This window comes from Oreochromis aureus, unplaced genomic scaffold, assembly GCF_013358895.1.
Source record: "Oreochromis aureus strain Israel breed Guangdong unplaced genomic scaffold, ZZ_aureus HiC_scaffold_24, whole genome shotgun sequence".
NCBI lineage: Eukaryota > Metazoa > Chordata > Actinopteri > Cichliformes > Cichlidae > Oreochromis > Oreochromis aureus.
The window spans coordinates 304,866-325,883 of NW_024108808.1; the positions used below are offsets into that span (position 1 = coordinate 304,866).

Genomic DNA, 21,018 nt, shown 5'->3' on the forward strand with positions numbered 1-21,018 from the left:
TGTGCAAAACCACATGTTACAAAGCTGCTGAGCTACTGAATACTGGAATATTTCATTCAATATCACCATCTGACCAAAGGACAAACACAGAGAGGATTAGAGCGCCAAACTTTGTTTCAAACTGTTTCAGATTTTAGAGGCAAAAAGCAGAATTTCTACCTGGACAAAGAAATCAAAGCAGGAGAAAAACAAGCTTTTTACATTTATTCAAAGGCATTATGTGAATGTACTCTGAGCCACAGCCTCCTAAAGTAAAGACATTTTATCATCTAAACCAGACAGAGTCATGTTTGCAGCAGTGTCTGTATCCTCCATATAGACCATGCCATGGTCCACCTCGGGTGACCAGGTGTCTGACTTTATGTGGGACTACACAGCGCTCAGTCCTTGTTTCCCTGTGCCACACACACATTGAGCCAATGTCCAGTTTTTTTATTGACTCTAGTTTCTGTCGATCGGTAGGCCCACAAAAAAACCCTGTACAGGAAGTAGATTTCATCTCTCTGATAAAAGGAGTTCTAATCCCTGATCCTGTGAGTCTGACCCAGTAGATAATATTTATATGATCATATTTATGCCTTTGTTGTTTCACAAAGGGTTAAAAACATTCACAGGTTGGACTGTGGTTCTCCTTTTAGCGTCTCTGCTGGAATTTTAACTGTGAACCTCTTAGATCCAAACTTCTGAACTGCTCATCTCACAGAGGACAAAAGGGAAGAACCCCGAATCTCTTCTTCACCTCACTTTTATACCTGCTCACCCTTTCTCCCCCCTTCCCTCAGTGGACGTCACATCTGCACACATGGGCCAATCAGGTTGTTGACATTTGATCATCTGATGTCAACCCACACCTCATCTCTCTCTATCTCTCTCTCTCTCTCTCTCTCTCTCTGACTTACAAGATTTAACACAAACTTTAAAATCTCTTCATTACATTTTCTTTGTTGTTCTTAACACATATTCAAAAACATATGTATATAATTCACTTCATCCAGTTTCATTAATGCTACTTTAGTCAGATTTGTCTTCAGCAGCTTTTCACATAAACAATAATTGTTTCCAATTCAAATACAGAGGAATACTTTTTTATATTTATTTTTATATACTTATTTATATACTTATTATAACTGTGTTTATTAATTACCATGTATTCATTTTTTTATTTATTTTATGCAGCTTCTTTTATTAAATCATACATTTTGTAAGTCAGACATTTTCTGAGATTAGTGGCTCCAGTGTGTTAGGATGCCCTGTACCAGCTGGGTTCAAAAAAGAGGCTTGAGGCAGAGATGAGGTGCAGACCAACCACGTGTTTTTCACCAACATTAAAATTCCAAAAACCAAACACAGAATAAAACAGAGTAGCCCAGTAGTGGGACATGGTTCCAGCAACAGCCTCTGATGGTGATGGCCCGTTTGAAGCTGAAGCTCCGGCACATGCGTCAAAAAGAAAATCAACACACTGCTTCAGAAACGCTGTGCTGAGGCTTGGTTTGTCTGAACAGAGTCACGTGATCAATGACGACTGAAGCTTCATTCAGCACGTCACTGCTTCAGTACCTGATTCAATGGTTTATAAGGAATTGAATCATTGGTGGGATTTGTGCTGTGTTTTGGTGATTTTGTGCGAAAGAGAGCGAATCAGTGTGCGACATAATTATAGACATGGAGCGAGGAAGAGAGGACGCTCTGCCTGTTCCTGAATAAAAACCAGTTCATCAGCAATTCTGCTCCCAGGTCTAAAATGTACATAGGAATATGATATACAAATACTTATAATTATTGAAGTAATAGTATATTATATATCTTCCTGATCACCGAGGAAAAATGAATCTTCTTATTGACTGTTTTTTGTGATTTCCTTTCTCTTTGGAGCTAAAAGGGGCCACCCAAACACATGAGATATAAATGGAAAGACCAGGATGCCCTCTATTTCGTACATCAGGACTTATTAGGATAGCTCAAAAAAGTCAAAAGATATAGACCAAAAACAAATGTTTATTACAGAGGACATAAATCAATAGGCTGGTTCTAAGGAGGATATAAACGTACCTGTCTGGTGGTTAATGTTAGGGTGCCTAGGTTGTCTACCCAGAGTTTTCTGTTTTGCATTATTATTGAACTTTTATTTTGACATTATTTATCATTTCTAGTCTTTTGGTTTCTTTGTTAGTGTTCTGTGTTCTGGTTTCTGTCTGTGTTCCTTGGTTGCTCTGTCTCCCCTGTCTGCTGTATCCCCTTGTCAGGTCCATGTTAGGTTTAGGTTGACATCTTAAACAGGCATATATGTGAACAAAGAGTACCTGTCTGTGTGAGCTGGTGTGTGTGTATGTGTGTGGGTCAAAATATGACCCTGTGAACACCTCCTTAAAAAGCTGGCGCCACGAGTCTCCTGGGAGAAGTCCTCCCTGCTGCAATCAACTAAGACTTGACACTGAACAGATATGTAATTTGTATGAGTTATGCCAGAACACTATAGGGAGTAAACGTCTCCCCATCTCATGGTACACAGAGTCTTAAAGACCTACTAAGGATGAGACATTCTATCAATATGTAAACAATTATATAACTCTAAGCATATATGATTATATGTCTCTAAGTACAAATGACAATTCTGAAATCTCACTCCGACAGTCCATGTCTCTGTGTTGTGTTTCCTGTTTTACTTTGAAGTCCGTGTCTCAGGTTATTTTATCAGATTTTGCTTGCCTTGTCTCATTAGCCCTGATTTGCCCCAGCCGTGTTTCCCTCCTGTTTCCCATTCCCTGACTGCTCCCTCTGGCTGTATCCCAATTCAGGGTCTGCAGCCTTGAAGGCTGCATTTTAGGGCCAATTACGTCACAGCGACACGACGAAGGCTGTCCCAATTCAAAGGCTGCTTTAAATGCGGCCCTCAAATGCGTCCTTCATTTCCCTGAATTTTAAGGATGTTTCGGTGTAGACTTCGTGGCCCAACATATCCCACAATTCATAGCGCAGCGGCAGTGGGTGTGGATAATTTTGCCGCAGAGCGGCAGAAGCGGGCTTGACCAAAGTATAAACTTTTAAAAGTAAGTACTGAATATTATGTCACTTATTTATGTGCAAATGTTTAATAATGAGGAACATTAAAACATTACTGTTGACCACATGTCGGCAAAGTTACGTGACATTAGTGATCTCCAAAAGTTGAATCTGTTCATCTGGACGTAGCGTTTTGTGGGAGAAACGTTTCGTCACTCATCCAAGTGACTTCTTCAGTCACTTGGATGAGTGATGTTTGTACTTTCAGCGTTTACTTGGTTTTAAAGCCTTTAGTGTCGAAGGATCGAAGACCACTTCAGCAACAACAACTCACGACAGGTATGGCAGGGAGTTCAGCACTTAACCAACTACATACCTTGCAATACCACGTTGACTGAGGGTAACGCAGCGCTTGCGGAGGAGCTGAACCACTTCTTCGCACGCTTTGAGGTGAAGGGACCAGAGGCAGCAGCAGCAAAAACATCGGACAGCAGCAGCAGCCCAAGCCTCATAGTGCAGGAATATGAGGTGAGGCGCACACTGAGGGCAGTGAACCCCAGGAAGGCAGCCGGACCAGATGGGGTAACCGCAAGGGTCCTAAAAGAGTGTGCAGACCAGCTGGCTGGGGTCTTCACTAAGATCTTCAACACTTCACTGTCCCAGTCCTGCATCCCGCCGTGCCTATAGTCAGCCACAATTGTCCCACTGCCAAAGCGTACTCACATTAGCAGCCTCAACGACTACCGACCAGTTGCTCTAACACCTGTTACAATGAAGTGCTTCGAGAAACTGGTCCGACGTCACATCATGTCCTGCCTGCCACCCAACCTCGACCCGCTCCAGTTCGCATACAGAGCTAATAGATCAACTGAAGATGCCATTGCTACACCGCTCCACACCACCATCTCTCACCTGGAAGTGCAGGGCCGTTATGCCAGGCTGCTCTTTGTTGACTTTAGCTCTGCTTTCAATACCATACTTAGTACTCCCGGACAGACTAATAGTTAAACTGCTGGAAATTGGACTTCCTTCTACCACCTGCCGCTGGATCAGAGACTTCCTCTCAGACCGTGTACAGAGAGTTAGAGTGGGGCCTCATCTTTCCTCAGCCTTAACATCGGCTCTCCACAAGGCTGTGTACTGAGTCCCCTACTGTACACTCTGTACACACATGACTGTGTTAGTACCCACCCAGACAACGCAGTCATCAAGTTTGCAGATGATACCACCGTGGTGGGGCTCATCTCTGGGGGAGATGAGACGGCGTACAGAGCTGAAGTTCAGAGGCTGTCAGATTGGTGTGTAGACAACAACCTGGACCTCAATACCACCAAGACAAAAGAACTGGTAGTTGACTTCAGAAGAAGGAAGTCTGAGCTGCAGTCTGTCAGCATCAATGGCGAGTGTGTGGAAAGGGTCTCCAGTTTCAAGTTTCTGGGTGTGCACATAGACACAGACCTCCAATGGAGCTCTAACATCTCTGCGGTTTTAAAGAAGGCCCAACAGCGTCTCCACTTTCTGAGAATCCTCAGAAAAATTGACCTGAAGAAGGAGCTGCTGACCGTCTTCTACCGCTGCTCCATTGAAAGTGTGCTGACATATTGCATCGGTGTGTGGTTCTCCGGCTGCACCACAGCACAGAGAAAGGCACTCCAGAGGGTCATCAATATGGCCCAAAAAATCATTGGACATCCTCTTCCCTCCCTGAAGGACCTGTACAGCACTCGCTGTCTCAAGAGGGCACGCAGCATCCTACGGGACGGTACACACCCAGGACACCGGGTGTTTAAACTGCTGCCGTCTGGCAGGAGGTTCAGGCTGCTGAGGTCCCGAACAAATAGACTCAAGGACAGCTTTTACAACAGGGCAATAGTCCTAATCAATGCAAATAGCTGACCTGACTGGCTACCTACCTGGACTTTTTTTGGGGGGAGGTAACAACGGTAAAAACAGTAACAATAATAATATTTATATTTATAACAAGGTGCAATAACAATTAATGTGCAATAATAACAGTGTGCAATACAAATACACTTATTCTTCTTTTTTATTACTAAGTTATTATACTGTGTTGTGTTGTTTGTGTTGCGTTGTGATGTGTCGTATCGTATCGTGTTGTGTTACATGTAGTGCCGACGTAGGACAGTTTTCCAATTTCATTGTACTCTTGTACTATGTATGACTGTGCAATGACAATAAAGAGTTATCTTATCTTATCTTTAAAATATAATAATACAATAGCTGACCTTAATCTTACAGAGAATGTGATGATTTTATGGATAATTAAAGTCAGTCATATATCCACAAACACAACAAGCTGAAAGTCAGTGATGCTGCTCGGTTTGCAGTCCTGAATATCACGGCACAAGCAGGATTCACTGCACTGTTAATGTTAGCTATGTTATATTGCTGCCTCTGTTCGGTGGTGTCGAGCCAAACGGACTTTAACGTGTGTTTGAACGAGCTGACGGTTCACTCGTTAAGCTGAAAAAGTTTAAAAGAACTAACTGTCTGTCCTGAATCAGTCTTATTAGGTAATGTTCAAATAATGTTATCATTCCAGTGTTTTCAGTGTGGGAGAAAGTACTCAGGGCCTCCAGTCCCCTGCTAAGGAGCCGCTAGCTTAGTGTTGAGGCTCAATCGGGGGCTGCTTCAGCCTTCTGTCTCTGCTAGAGGGTCTGAGGGACCGCTTGCGTCGCCGCTGCGTTCCGCACAGCCAGCCTCTGGATTTCCTTTGACTGCGTTGCCACCATTGCCTTCTGCGTGGTCGGCCCCCTGAACTGTTGTGTTTCGGACTCCTGTGCTGTTCGCCTCCGGGTCGGCTTCCTGAACTGTTCCTGTACTGTTTCTTGGCTCCAGTTTCTTTCTTGAACTTTTGGTTTTGGAATCTCGTGTTTTCTTTTGAGATCTTTTGGGGCTCCTGTTTTGTTTCTTTGGACATAAGATTCGAGATTTTGGCCACCACATTCCTGTTTGTTTCTCCTTTCTTACTAATAAAACTCACTCGCATCAAAAGTTGCATCTTGGAGCCTATTCTCCTTCTCCACACGTCTGACACACCAGACGTGACATTGGGAAAGTGCTTTCCTGCTTGGAATTGTGTCACTGTGCAATAAAAAGAAAGAGTCTTTATTCAGAGAGCACATACAGGAAGAGAGAAAAGAGAACTGCAGGCTTCCTGTGTAACTTCCCCATTTAGGAGTCTGCACAGAGTTGCAGAGTTTAAGCTGAATACTGAAAAGAGCAAACACATTTAGATAATGAAACGTACTTTTAAGCATAACATAATAAAAATCCTAAAATCCTAAAAAATCCCTTAACATTCCCTCCTGTTGTTTGATCTTTCCTTCTATATGTGTACATAGCAGCTCAGTCTATGGCCACTTGTAAATATTGTTAGCCAAGACATCATAAAATAGTGGGTTTTGTGAGTATGTTATATCCAAGTGTCTATCTTGTCTTCTTCATTCTGTGATAGGGTGATGTAAGCATGAATTGAAGCAGTTACCATTTTTGATACCATGTACTTCAAACAAGGTATGACACATGAAGTGAAAAGACACAATAACAGTATTATAACACCAACAAAAACAAGTCCTTTAATCAGCAGGGACTTCCAAGAGCCGCTTAAAAGCCACGTAAGCCAGTCTTCTGTGTTTGCGGCATAGTCTCGTTGTTGTGCATCCCGAAGTTGTCTGAGTGTTTTCAGAGCATCAGTCATGTTCGGTGAGTGCACATTATCTGGAATGTATGTGCAACATATGTTGTTAAAGAGGATTCTCCTTTCTCGGCGAGAATTATGTCCAATGCTACCCTGTGTTGCATTACTGCAATGCGCAGAGCGTCAATCTCCTGATCCCGTTCGTCGTTGAATTTACATGAAGCATTCAGAACCTTCTGTCTTTCAGTCCAAAGTTTAAATTCCTCTGGGACATCGGAACCCCATATGGAATCATGCTGCTTGAGGTCTGGGGTGCTTCGTCTTTTCCTTGTTGTTGACGTTGAAGTTGACGTGGCGTCCATGGTTATCTTGAAAGTGTGGTCAGATATGAAAATGGGAGCGCACTGACCTGTCCAATTCCCAGGAAGGATATCCCAGGCCATCCCTTGCACCCAGAAGGTGCCACTTGAGATGTTGCTGCTCTTCACGGGCCCTCCAGGAGCGTGTGTCTGTACTGCTTTGCAGTTGGTGGTGTTTCCCATTGGTGTGGATCCGTTCTCTTGGCGGTAGCATAGGCTGTGGCTCAAATTCCCATTGTTTCCAAGAAAGACTGGGAATGATTTAGCCTTACTTCTGTGCTTCACTTTCAGGTCAACCCAGAACCATTCGTCACATGTGCCATTTCGCAGTCCTATCTGGAGAGGTTCCTCATGGTTGACCACGATTCCCTGGAATTGACACCCAAGGCTGGCGTAGCTCGCTGCACACTTTGCTTGGGTTGAATTATGTCCATTCCCTTCACATACAAGGTGGCGTATTGTGACGTTGGGGGCATGTAGGAGCAAACATAGCAGTCTTTTCTGGGTGTGCTGTCATGTATATATCGATACCATGCGTTGTTCACCCATGGATGAATGTGGTCTTGTGTCATGTCACGAAGTGAGTTGTCATGTATCCATCTTGTCTGCAGGTGGTGTTGTTCATCTTCTTTCTTTCGGGTGAGTGTTAATAAACTCACCAGGAGTGCAATACTAGCCACTAGGAGGACGAGCGTCTTCATGATGACCAGACGCACCAGGTCCTATAGGTGAGTAGACTAGGGGCGAGAAGAACAGGGCGGATTCTACCCAAACAGCCCTCTCTCCACCTTCCTAGATCACCTACAGGCAGGGGCGTCGGCGTCTCTTAGTCTATGTTGTCACTCACTTTTTGCAGTGGCTTCGATGAATCCAGGACGGTCTTTCTGCTATTTTGCAGGCAGTAGGTGTGGTGAGTAGCACTTGATAAGGACCTTCCCACCTTGGTGAGCTCCAATTTTTCCTTTGGAGTATTTTGATCAGGATCCAATCACCTGGTTTCAACCTGCAAGATACTGGAGAGTTGTCTAGAACAATCTCTTTATTTTCAAGTAATTTCAAGTTGTGAGTTTCTGAGAACTTTGTGTCAGTCCCATCCACATTTTTACCAGGCCTATACACTCAGGCCATGGTCTCCCTGTTTCTTCCATGCATTTTCTCAGTCTCTGTTTTATTTCCTAGTGCTTCAGAGACCTTACTGATTACTTCATTAACAAAATGTGTCCCATTGTCTGATCTTATCAGAGTGGGGATGCCATATATTGAAATAAAATGGTTGCACAAACATTTTGCTACTGGCATCTGCTTTTGTTACTGGATAGATTTCTGGCCATTTTGAGATCACGTCTATGATCACTAGAGCGTATTCTGAGCCTTGGCATTCATTTAGCTCAATAAAACCCATGTGGATTGTATGAAAAGGATGAGGTGGTGTGCATTATGCATTATGTTTTTGGCAAATCATGCATGTTCCTACAAATTTCCGAAATTGCATACATAGGATTCACTGCATGAATAAAATTTCTGAATACTTTATTATCAGGAATTGAAAATAATTGTGGATGATTACTATAATATTAATAATAATAACTGTACCTTTCTAATGTGACGATGTTGTCTCTTGTTGTTGTCCCTGGCTCTCTTTCGCTCTCTCTCCCTCCCGCTCTGTTCCTGTGCTACTGCGAGTGTAACTACCGCCCCTTCCCCCTCTGCTCAGCGCAAAGCACAAGGCTCACGTGCAGAGTGAAACGAAAAAAAGAAAAAAGAGAGAGTGGGAACAAGAAAAAACAAACTCCCAATAAGGAGCTGGCTCGTGTCGTTCACTTCAAAGAGTCAGCAGAGCCATTTGCGACTGACACATCACTATTGTATACTGATAATGTTTTAGTATTACTTGTTGAATATTCAATGCACTATGATAACCATAACTGAAACCTGGGGAAATAACAAACACAGTACAACAAAGGACTCAAAACATAAACCATAATATAAAAAACACAAGAACTCAAAAAGCTGGGTCAGAAAGACCCAGAACCGTGACAAGATTAAGTTTATATCCTGTCATTGGGCCAATGTTTTTAAGACAGTTCATTGCCTCCGACAGAGACTCCTCAGGTCTTTTTAGGAATAAGAGCACATCATCAGCATAGCATAATCACCTTGAGGCGAAAGCGCCTTGAGGCGACTTTTGTTGTGATTTGGCGCTATATAAATAAAATTGAATTGAATTGAATTGGTATTTTATGTTCCACATCCTTTATTGTGACACCTGCAATTTTTCTGTTCTGCCTTATATATTGGTCTAGTGCAGGGGTGCCCAATCCCAGTCCTCGAGAGCTACTGCCCTGCAGCTTTTAGATGCATCCTTGTTCCAGCACACCTGAATCAAATGAATGGCTCGTTATCAGGCCTTTGCCAGACTTGATGGCATGCCGAATTGGTAATCCAACTATTTGATTCAGCTGTGTTGGAGTAGGGATGCATCTAAAAGCTGCAGGACAGTAGCTCTCGAGGACTGGGATTGGGCACCCCTGGTCTAGTGGCTCCAGAAATAAAGCAAAGACAAGAGGACACCAGGCACAGCCTTGTCTTACTCCCCTCTCCAATGTTAGAGGTTGAGTTAGGTAACCATTAATCCTAAGCCTTGTAGTCGGGTTATCATATAATGCCTTTACATTTTTTATTACCGGCTCATTCAAACCATGCAAAACTCTATATAGGTATTGCCAATAAACAGAGTCAAATGCCTTTTCAGCATCAAGACTTAGGATCACAGCCTGCTCTGTATGTTGTTGTATATAGTTCATTATGTGTAAGGTGCGTCTTGTGTTATCTTGGGTTTGACCTTTATGTATAAAGCCAGCTTGATCATTATGTATGAGGTTGGGGAGTATTCTTTCCATTCGTTTTGCTATTATAGATATATAGATACGGTAATCTACGTTAAGTATGGAAATCGGCCGTATGACCAACATTATTTCTTATCTTTGGCCTCCTTTGGAATGAGAGAGATAATTGCTTCTTCCAGGTGGGTGGGATTTGTGCCTTTTCAAGTGCCCAATTGCACATTTTTCTCAATGTATGAATAAAATCCTCTTTGAATGCTTTATAAAATTCAGAAGTAAACTAGAAGTGTCTAGAAAATAGCATCTTCTTTTCAATTCCCTGAGTGTACATTAAGTTAATTTCATTTCTTAGTTTTTTAATTTGTTCTAGTGTAGACGGATTTTGGTTTTGTGCATGGCTGCTTTCTAGCTGCCTCAGCTATTTTTGAGAGTCCTGTAGTTTTTCCTGGTAATTTTTTTTCCTGCTGCAATGATTCTTCCTTTTAATACTGCCTTTGCTGCATCCCACAAAATCAGTGGTGACACTTCTCCATTATCATTTTCTTTCATGTACATTTGAATTCCATTGCTCATTTCTTTCCTAAAATTAGCATCATTAAGTAGGCTGGGGTTAAATCTCCATATTTGTATCTCTTTTGTTTCCCTCTAAGTCAACTACAATATGCATTGGGGCATGATCGCTAAGATCTATTGTTCCAATATCTGAGTCGATCATTTTTGATCTGTCCCTGCTATATGCAACCAAATAGTCTATTCTAGTATATGATGAGTGATGTGAGGAATAATGGGTATATCTCTTTTCATAAGGGAACATTTCCCTCCATACATCAATCAAACCCATGTCCTTCATCAACTCTTTCACTTTTTTTACCAATTGTTTTGTTGGAGCCTGTTTGTTTTGATATATCAAGTTTTGGGTTTAAATGTATATTCAGATCACCTCCACAGTCCAGAAATCCTTTAGACTGGCTAATCATCAACTCTATTATCTTCTTGTAAAAAGAGAAAGTACTATGAGGTGAAATATATATACGCTAATCAAAGTGAAATTGGATCCTTTTATCTTTCCCCTGACCTAAATGTATCTACCCTCCACATCTTTTTCTTCATACATTTTTTGAAAAGAAACCCTTTAAGATATCAAAATTGCAACCCGCCTCTTATGTTTTGATGTATGTGATGAGAAAAACACCTTAGTGAAACCCATCCTTTGCAGTTTTTTTATTTTCTATGTCGTCTAGATGTGTCTCTTGTAAATATACAATATTAGCCTTCTCTTTTTTCATCTTAGATAAAATCTTGAAGCGTTTGATAGGGTTCAGAATTCCATTCACATTGAAGGAAATAATGTTTAGTCTTTCATGTACCATATCTAGCAACAAACAGTGACTCTGCTACATTCAGCCTCTCTGGAAACAGCGCCCTGATAAATAAAAGAAAGTAACTTTGTAGAATGAACCAAGAACTCTTTTGGAGAACATATATTTGCCAAAATGGTTTCCAAAATAGGGGTGTTTATAAACAGTCCCTTTAGCTTGCCAGATGAATAGTCTGTGGAGGTAGGTCCCCTCTGTACCTTTGCAGAGGAAGGGCCCTCCATTGTGTTTTAGTCCATTGAAAACAATTGTTCATGCCAATAAGGAAAGAAAATGTCCTCCGTGATAAGGTTTTGTCTACTCAGAAAGGGAGCAAAGAGAGAAACATTTTGATCATCTCATAATACTTTAAATAGTCCCATACCTTTTGCCTGTAACGTCCTTTTCTGTTATTATTTTTGTTCTTATTGAGGAGATTTCCTTCTGTAGACTCTCCTGGCTCTCCCCTCCTGGTCAGTCACCTGGTCAGTTTTTTATCGTGTCGGGCTTGAGCTTTAAATACGTGTTTCATCACCCACTCCAGTATTTGAACGCTGGTTTCGGCTGCTTCAATGCGGTTTTCCACCTCTCTGATTCTCCTGTTAGTCTCATGAATTTCACCTTTTATGTCTTCCAGCTGAGTGTCGTTCTCCTTTCGGAATTCTTGAATTTCTTGCAGGATTATCTCCATAATTACCCTAGTGGGTTCGCTGGATGTCTGCCTCATGTTGTCTTTAGCATTGCCACCTCCTAGCGGGCCCCGCGGGTCGTCATCCATTTCGTTCAATTACGTTAGGTTTTTCTTACTTTTTTCCCTTGTTTCCATTGCTATCGTGATTTTGGAGCGGCCATCTCGAGAAAGCGCGGAACCAGAAACAGACCTTGTCTTTTCCTTGGGCCTCAAAATTGGCAATGTGTTTGTCGAGGACGTACATTTGAGTGATCATAATTATATCTTTTATTCTTAATTTACAATCTTCCTTTAGGCCAGACCTAACTCACCCTGCGACTGGGTGAGTTAGGTTCCTCACAGAAGAATAACCTCATAAATCTGGGTGTCATTTGATTTTTTTTCTTTGGAGCGGAAATTAAATCCGACTGTAAGAACCTGCTTTTCTCATTTGAGGAATATCTCAAAACTTAGATCTATTGTGTCATCAAGTGAACTTGAGATGATAACCCATGCTTTTGTCTCTAAAAGACTCGAGTATTGTTACAATTTGTTTACCTGACTAAACAAGAAAGGGCTGGCTCATCTCCAGGCTGTTCAAAACTCTGCAGCAAGACTACTGACTTAAGATTTTAGTTTTAACCTTCAGAGCACTACAGGGACAGGCCCCTCCCTATATTGCTGATTTGATTCATATTCATACCTCTTCTCGTAACTTGAGGTGATCGAATCAAAACCTGTTAGTGGTCACCCCCACACTCGTTTCAGAACTCGAGGGGACCAATCTTTCCAAGCTGTTGCACTCAGACTCTGGAATGCACTTCCTCTTTTGGAGACCTTTAAAAAGCAGCTAAAGACATTTTTTTTCCAAAAGCTTTTATTTAGACCAAGTTTTTTATGATGTATTTATGACTGTACTATGTTTTGTTACCTTTCTTGTGAAGCATTTTGTGACATGTACCTGTGAAAAAGTGCTGTATAAATAAACTATTACTTATTTTAGTTCACTTTGAAGCAGAAACAAAACCAAAGAGTTAAAGGAAGACACATTTGAAGAAGAAGGAAAATGAAAACAAGACGTCACTGAGCGACAACCTGACAGAACGAGAGTCAACAGTTTACTATCAGAACTGAGGCTGATCATTAACAGGGAGCAGCAGGTAACAAGGTCATCAGCAGTGGAGGAAAGTATGGAAGTAATACTCAGCTTCATATTTTAAGATACTCGAGTACCTTAGCGGCAAATATGGAACAATTTACAGATGAGGTCATATTAAAAACATGAAAAGCTCATGTTTGATTTCTTCTGTCCTACGACAAAAAACATTTCTTTCACATTTCAGATGTAAGTGCTATGTCAGCAGATCAAACCAGGACATTTCTGTCATGGTCCCCGTTCCTATCCAGCTGGCTGATAATGGCCACAGGTTTTGTTTTGTTTCGCTCTCTCTCCCTCTCTCCTGCTTGCCTGGGCGGAGCTCATTTTTGGGCTCTCGCTCTTGGCCCACGCATCTGCGGTGATTGCCACCAGCTGTTGCTGATCTACCAGTTCCCTATGACTATTTAACGCTGCGGCACGGAGTAGTCGTTGCTGGAATGTTGAACCTCCCATGTTCATACTCTCAGCTCTCTCTTAGAAAGACTCTCTCTGTGTGTTTTTGCCTGTTGGTTCAAATCGAGCTCTCTGTGTATAGATCTCCCCTAAACTGGTGGTGGAAACTTCCCTGTGATCGCGGAGCGTGGCAGCGTGAATGGAATTCGGAACGAGAGCGGTTGAAGAGGAGTGTGTGTGTGTAGAAGAGAAGCGGTGGAGATTGTGCTGAGGAGAAGAGCGAGTCTGGATTCCCTGGACTCCTGCTCCCACTCACTGTATATACATATCGTACTGTGGTTTCACTTTTTGTAAATAAATTCTCACCCTTTTGCTTGCCAGAATGCAGTCTGTGCTTGAGTCCATCTGTTAGCCATGAAAATTTCATTTAGCTTCATTCTAATAAGTTTAAGAAAAAATGAAAATAAAATTCCCATCATTCAAGTTTTATTTATCATATATAGGTAACGATGGCAAATTTATATACCAGAGCCCCATCAATATTTGATTTGATAAAAAAGATAAATAAATACAGATTACTAAGAGTGAAAAAGAGCAGAAACGTGTAGATGGGAAGTCAGTAAGGAGGGGTGGAGGTGACTGGGGGAAGTGGACTGCGATGTGGTTGGAGAGGGTGATTGGTGTGAAAATGGGATTGTTCTTCCCTACAGCTGTCAGACTCCTGAACTCTGCCTCCTGACATCTGACCCACACTAAACTCATGGACTGAACACACACACAATGGACAAAAGCAAACAAATGGACAACTGCACCCTCATACACACAATAATAACATGGACTGAACCACCACTCACAGCCACTAGCACTTTATATAACCTCTGTAGGAATTATGGTAAATGCTAAATGGTAATGTATTTGTATAGCGCTTTACTTAGTCCCTAAGTACCCCCAAAGCGCTTTACACTACATTAAGTCATCCACCCGTTCACACACACATTCACACACTGGTGATGGCAAGCTACATTGTAGCCACAGCCACCCTGGGGCGCACTGACAGAGGCAAGGCTGCCGGACACTGGCGCCACCGGGCCCTCTGACCACCACCAGAATTATCCACATATCTCACTGATCTTAACTGCAATACTGTAAATGCTGTACAGACAATCATTCTGTAAAATACGATGATTATAATTCTACAACTGTTTATAACTTGCATAGTTCATATTTTCATATTTCTGTGTAGTTTTCATATTTATATCCTGTTCATAGCCTGTACACTCACTACAGCCTGTACAAACTTATAGTTACAGCATATTCATAACATACCTTCATACCGTGTACATTGTAACATACCCATAATAGACCCATGTTTTGTACGCTCATACTTATAACTGACCCATTTCTGTAATATATCTATATATCTTTAATATTGCTTATACATATATATTTTGTAATATATCTATGTATATTATGGCTAAAGCACTTCTGGATGGATGCAAACTGCATTTCATTGCCTTGTACATGTGACATGTGCAATGACAATAAAGTTGAATTCTGTTCTGTTCTATTCTAACTGTATAGCAGAAGCACGCAGTGGTTTGAGATGGCTGCGCAGCAGAAGCATGCAGCTGTGTTTAACTAGACTGTTTCACAGCGTGTGCTGCCCTTCAACTGGCTGTACAACGGAGGCATGCAGTTGTTTGGATAGCTGCAAAGCAAAGGCCTGCAGCCTTTTATGGGGCTATAAGCTAACACAAGCCTCCTCAAATAGCTATAAGATAAAAGCATAAGCCCTTTGAACAGCTATAAGGAAAAAACACAAGGCTCCTTGAGCTGCCGCAAGATAAAAGCATCCAGTTATGTGAACAGCTGTAAATTAAAAGCAGACAGCTCTGTGAGTGAGATAGCGTTGGTGGGATATTGGCTTCAAAATTTGCGACCCAACAATATAAATAATAATAACAACACTTTAAACTACGTAAACTGATACTAACACATTATTTATGTGTCAGCAGTGATGTGTTCATTAGTATGTATCAGCTCCACAATCACCTTTTAGTTGTACCCATCTTCAAACCTGAAGATCAGTGAGGGGGAGGAGCCTAAGAAAGCTTGCAGACTGAAGCCTTTCCAGTAGGAGATGTAGGACTTTTATCTTAAAAGGACAGTGTGAGTTTTGTTTGGATTTTCAGCCTATACTGGAGATTAGAAATAAATATAATATATAATATAATTATGAGAAGGATCGTTGAATTAATTTACATTAGTTGTTAAAGGGAAATATTAAATATATGAGAAATAGAAAAACTGGGAATTCAGTTTATGTGACACTTTTAAAAGCATAAAGAAAGTAAAGAGAGAACAAAATAAGCACATAAAGTGCACATGTCCTCTTTAGAAACATGAAAGTGATCTTTTTCTGAACACACACATGTCATAAACTGTAGAACTGCCAGATGAGCCCCTGAAACTTCAATGATGCTGTTAAAGATGAAAGCTCTTATATTTATCATATTTTCTTGGTTAGAAAAGACCAGAGAATTACAGAAAACACATAAAATCAAAGAGTCATTATGTCTTATGAGAACTCATTTGGTCAAGTTTTAACAACAGTCTGCATGAACCTGGTTTTAAGTTTGGATTTTCATTATTATTATTTTGTGTCTGAGTCACTTTTTATGGAGACTTCTGTCCAAAGTGAAATGTCTGAAAGCTGAAGATCTTCTTCACTGTTTTTAGCCGGCATTAAACAAAAGTGCATCAGAGTCAACATCTGGTAAGAAATGAGACACAGTAGCTGATCAAATCATTTCATGTCTTCAGACAAAATGATCATGAATACAAATTAATGACAGCAGCTTCCAGCTGCTCTGTCGTCACCATTACTGTTTTAATGCAGCCAAATTCATGATGTAGTTGTTCTGCTGTAACTGACGTATTTTTCTCTAGTTGTTATGAACAAGTGTAATACTGTGGTTTAAATGTTGCCCATATGCTGAAAAGTCACAGAGCGACTGCTGAATCTTCTGCTCTAAACATGAACTCTGAACTTTGTGATGCTTCAGGAGGAAAAACTGCTTCAGTTAATCTCTCAGATTAGTTTCATATTTTCTGCATCAGATTTGAGTGAGATCCTGGAATGAAGACAGAAGAAAAGACTGTTCAAAGTTTGATTTGTAGTTAAAGCTTCTAGTTTATTAGTTTATATAATAAAACATAAACACAATATATGAATTCATTCATTAAAATCACAGTTTTTCCTCAATTGTTTGATGATTTTGACAAAAACGAACACGCACATAGTCTGCCACGCTCATAAAGTTTGTGTAATGTGTGGGCTAAAGGGTAAGATGGCGCTGGCAGCCTTGACCCAATTTCCCTCGGGACAAATAAAGTATTATCAATCAAAGAGAAAATAAAATGAAACTAAAATACAGATTTAAACAAGCATTATGAAAAACTTCAGTCTATTTCAGTTTGATCACCTCGGCAGTGTCTCCAGGACAGAAAAGCGTCACTCCAGCATAGAGCGGCTGAGTGAATGTGGTCTGGACTCTGTGGAGGAGAGTCATGGTTTCAGAGACGCTGTAGAAGGACAAAATACCTGCTCTGTGATCCAGGTACACTCCTACTCTGGAGGAACGAGGTCCTGAGACACGAGTTTGGATGTTGTTGTACCAAAATGTATAACTGTTTTTGTTACAATTTAATGCCCAAGCTTTGTCATTATGTCCAAACAAACATTCATTCACTCTCCCTGCTCTGCTGATATTCTTGTATGCGACTGATACATAAACCTGAATCCCTCTCCACTCCACCTCCCAGTAACAACGACCAGTCAGACTCTCTCTACTCAGGACCTGCCACCAGTCGGTGAATCTGTCTGGATGATCAGAATAAGACTGTTGGTTTTCCATCGCTGTTACTTTTCTGTTCCCCTCTGATAATAACAGCTGTGTGTATGTTGTGTTTGGATCCAGTGTGATTTCACATGAATATTTTAAGAATCCAGCTCTGGTCTTTGGCTCTGGTGGATCTGACAGTAAAACATCCACTTCAGTGACTGTCAGTGAGATGTTTGTCCATTCCTCTCTCAGAATGTCCTGTAGTTTATCTCTGACCTCTGACACAGCTGCTGTCACATCCTCAAAGTAGCTCAGAGGACGGATATTGATGCTGGATGAGTCTGTAGACTCACTGAGTGCTGACAGTGAGGGGTAGTTGTGTAGAAACTGGATGTGATCCTCTGTGTGTGAGAGCTGCTTCAGCTCAGCATCTTTCCTCTTCAGCTCAGTGATCTCCTGCTCCAGCTTCTCCTCAAGCTCTTTGACTCGACTCACTTCAGTTTCCTGCTGGGATCTGATCTGCTGCTTCACATCAGAGCTTCTTTTCTGGATGAGATGGATCAGCTCAGTGAAGATCTTCTCACTGTGCTCCACTGTTTGATCAGCAGACTGATTGATGGCCTCCACCTCCTGTTGAAGCAGCTTCACATCTTTCTCTCTGTCCTGGATTCTCTGCTGGATGTTTTGTCGACTCACCTCCAGCTCTCTCTGCCTCTCAATCCTTTCTGCTGCAGCTGAGACTGTGTCGTGGCCTTTATGTTCATCCACAGAGCAGAGATAACAGATATTCTGCTGATCAGTACAGCAGAACATCTTCATCACCTCATCATGACGAGAGCAGATGTTCTCCTGGAGCTTCTTGGAGGGCTCCACCAGCTTGTGTTTCTTGAATGTAGGTGAATCATAATGAGGCTGAATGTGTTTCTCACAGTAAGATGCCAGACAGACTAAACAGGACTGGAAGGCTTTCCTTTTTCTTACAGTGCAGACATCACAGGCCACATCTTCAGGTCCAGCATAGCAGTGATCAGCAGGAGCAGCTTGGAGTCCAGTCTTCTTCAGCTCCTCCACTAAATCTGCTAACATGGTGTTTTTCACCAGGACAGGCCTCGGTGTGAAAGTCTGTCTGCACTGAGGGCAGCTGTAGATTTTCTTCTTTTCCTCTCCATCCCAGAAGCTTTTAATACAGTTCATGCAGTAGCTGTGTCCACAGGGAATAGCCACCGGATCCTTCAGTAGATCCAAACAGACTGAACAGCAGAATTTTGTTTGGTCCATTTGATTCATGTGCTGTGCCGTTTCACCGTCTCTCAGTGACTGTCAGACAGTTTCACTTCCTCTGAGCAAAAACAACCTTTGTGCTCTGAAGGGAAACAGATCTCTGCTCTTGTTCACCTCCTACAGGAAATGAGGCTCACCAGCAACTGCATTTACACCATGTTGTTTAGACCCATCCTGATACAGACACATCTGTGAAGGGAGGCACTAAAGAAATATTCTTACAGAGCAACCAAGAGCCAATCACATGATGCAGGGTGTGGTATGTGTGATTACAGCATGTAGTAACAGGTTTGACCAAGTTAAACTGGTTTAAGTCAGTCAGCCCAGTTTAACTTTTCTTGGAGCTTTGAAATTTGACAGTCAACACTCAGTGAGTTTATTCTATATTTCAAAAAGTTCAGCAAAGTTTAGGATGCTGTAATAAATAAAAATAAATCACACTTTATATTTTGACATTTTTTAATCTTCGTTCATTCTCACACTTACAGAATGATGCATGGGAACAACTGACTCCACTAAATCAAACCTATGTTCAAATGAGATTATGATCATTTAATAGTAACAAATATTTAAATTTAGCAATAACAAATGCAGATCCGTCAACAATCTTTACAAAAACAAACAAACAAAACATTATTTTGTAGTTTTTCCTGTGTACACAGTCACAGTGGATTTTAAATGAAAACATCAAGATGTGCTTGAAATGAAAACTTTCAAGATTAATTCAAGGTTTTAGTAAAATTATATATGAATTGTTTAGTAATTTTTCACAAAGTTTCCATGTCAGTAATTCATTCAAATGTATTTTGGTCTTAAACTGATCCAGTAAATGTAACTTTGTCTCACCTACTTAATTGAGTATTTTCGTTGTTTAACTGTCATTATAACTAAACTGAACTGAGCTTTTCTCACTGCAGTTTTATTGTGCAGTTATAGCAGCACTTTGAATCATCCACAGTTTTATAGAACTGTCTGTTGAATTGTTGTTTTGTTTGGTGCGATGGTTCCTTTTTTAACAATTAAACGAAAAAAAGGCTTTTGTTATTGATTAATATATGGTAGACATAGGAGTCACTTTTCATGCTCTTAGTTTATCCTTTCATTTAAAACCTTAGTGGTAAAGATCATCATAACTTCATGTTAACTTTCATGTACAGCTTAAATGTTTCACTACACTGTTGGCAGCAACGATTACACAGCAAAGCCGATTAACCTTGAAGCTAAACGACTCTTCAGTCCTCTTTTGGAAGCAGTCTTTAAATGGGGACAAGCATTAAATGTTGTAATAAACTGTATAACCACCAGATGGCGATATTAGCTTGTTAGCAATAAAACTGCATCGAAACAAACCTCTAGTCCGACCTGAGACACAGCTACTGATCGAATGATTATTTCATGGTGAGGAGATCCTCAGACAAAATGAACTTAAATACAGATTAATAACAGTTTGCTAAAGATGGAAACTCACTGCAAGGACAGAGTACTGCGTTTTTTTGAGTTTGACATTTTTGTTTTCACATTGAATTTGAACATTTTTCTGTTATTTTGCAAATTCCCCTATTTTATATATTTTAATAGAAAACTCAGGAGAAATTCTTTGGTAAGTTAAACATTTTTTGGCAATAAAACTGTTTCTGAGGGCAAAGCCAAATATTCATCCAGTTTCACCACCTGAGAAACATCCCCCATAGCAAACAGGTTTCACAAATTCACATTTCTCAGCAATCTCCCAAAAGTCTTTACACGTCTCTTCTGTTAATCAGTGTCTAAAAGTGAATTGACACTTTTAAGGTGTATTGCTACTCTCAAGTGTCAGTAGTGCAGCAGGCAGAGGCAAAGACCCAATATGCAGAAATTCATATTCAGAAGTAAACCTAAAACACAGCTTTATTGCTGGACTTGCAGGCAACCACAGTAAAAAGCCCTTAACTAAACATATACTAGGAAACTAGACTACAACACAGACAAGACACACAGTAAGGGTGAGCTCATGACAAGGACAGAAGGAAAGTAAGGGCTTACACACCTGAGACAATCAGGGAGATGGAAAACACCAGGGAACACAGGTGAACTAAATCTGACTAACGAGACAGACGAAGCAAAACTGGACATACTAGGAGACAGAAAACTAATAAAATAAAGCAGGAAGTGACACACACTGAGACTCAGACATGTGAACTTGATACTTGGACTGGGGAATAAACAGATCCAGAGACATGACAGACACAGGAGACAAAAGGACAAAACTCTGATGATATCAGACAGATGACAACACAAAGATGAGACAAATACAGACTAGATATGAAAAGGGGACAGACACGAACACAAACAAGAACCAAAACCTAGAAGCATAAGCAACAAAACTCAGAGGCTCTCAAAGACTGAACATAACTATTTCATAATTCTGAAAAATGAATAAAATGTCCAACAAACTCAAAAACCTGGGTCA

The 21,018-nt window shown here is 40.9% G+C and overlaps 1 protein-coding gene across 2 annotated transcripts in view; it reads right to left on the reverse strand.

Annotated features, from left to right (window-relative positions):
- Positions 1–18,754, reverse strand: part of LOC120436817 (tripartite motif-containing protein 16-like) — a 44,498-nt gene extending 25,744 nt beyond the window's left edge. Inside the window, exon 1 of one of the 2 annotated variants that reach the window (XM_039607674.1) lies at positions 17,262–18,754. In XM_039607674.1, coding sequence (XP_039463608.1) covers positions 17,262–18,575 — 1,314 coding nt within the window. In that variant the 5' untranslated portion in view covers positions 18,576–18,754. Of the gene's footprint in view, positions 1–16,914 lie in introns of both variants that reach the window. The other variant, XM_039607673.1, reaches the window with a different exon arrangement.
- Between the last annotated feature and the right edge of the window lie 2,264 nt (positions 18,755–21,018).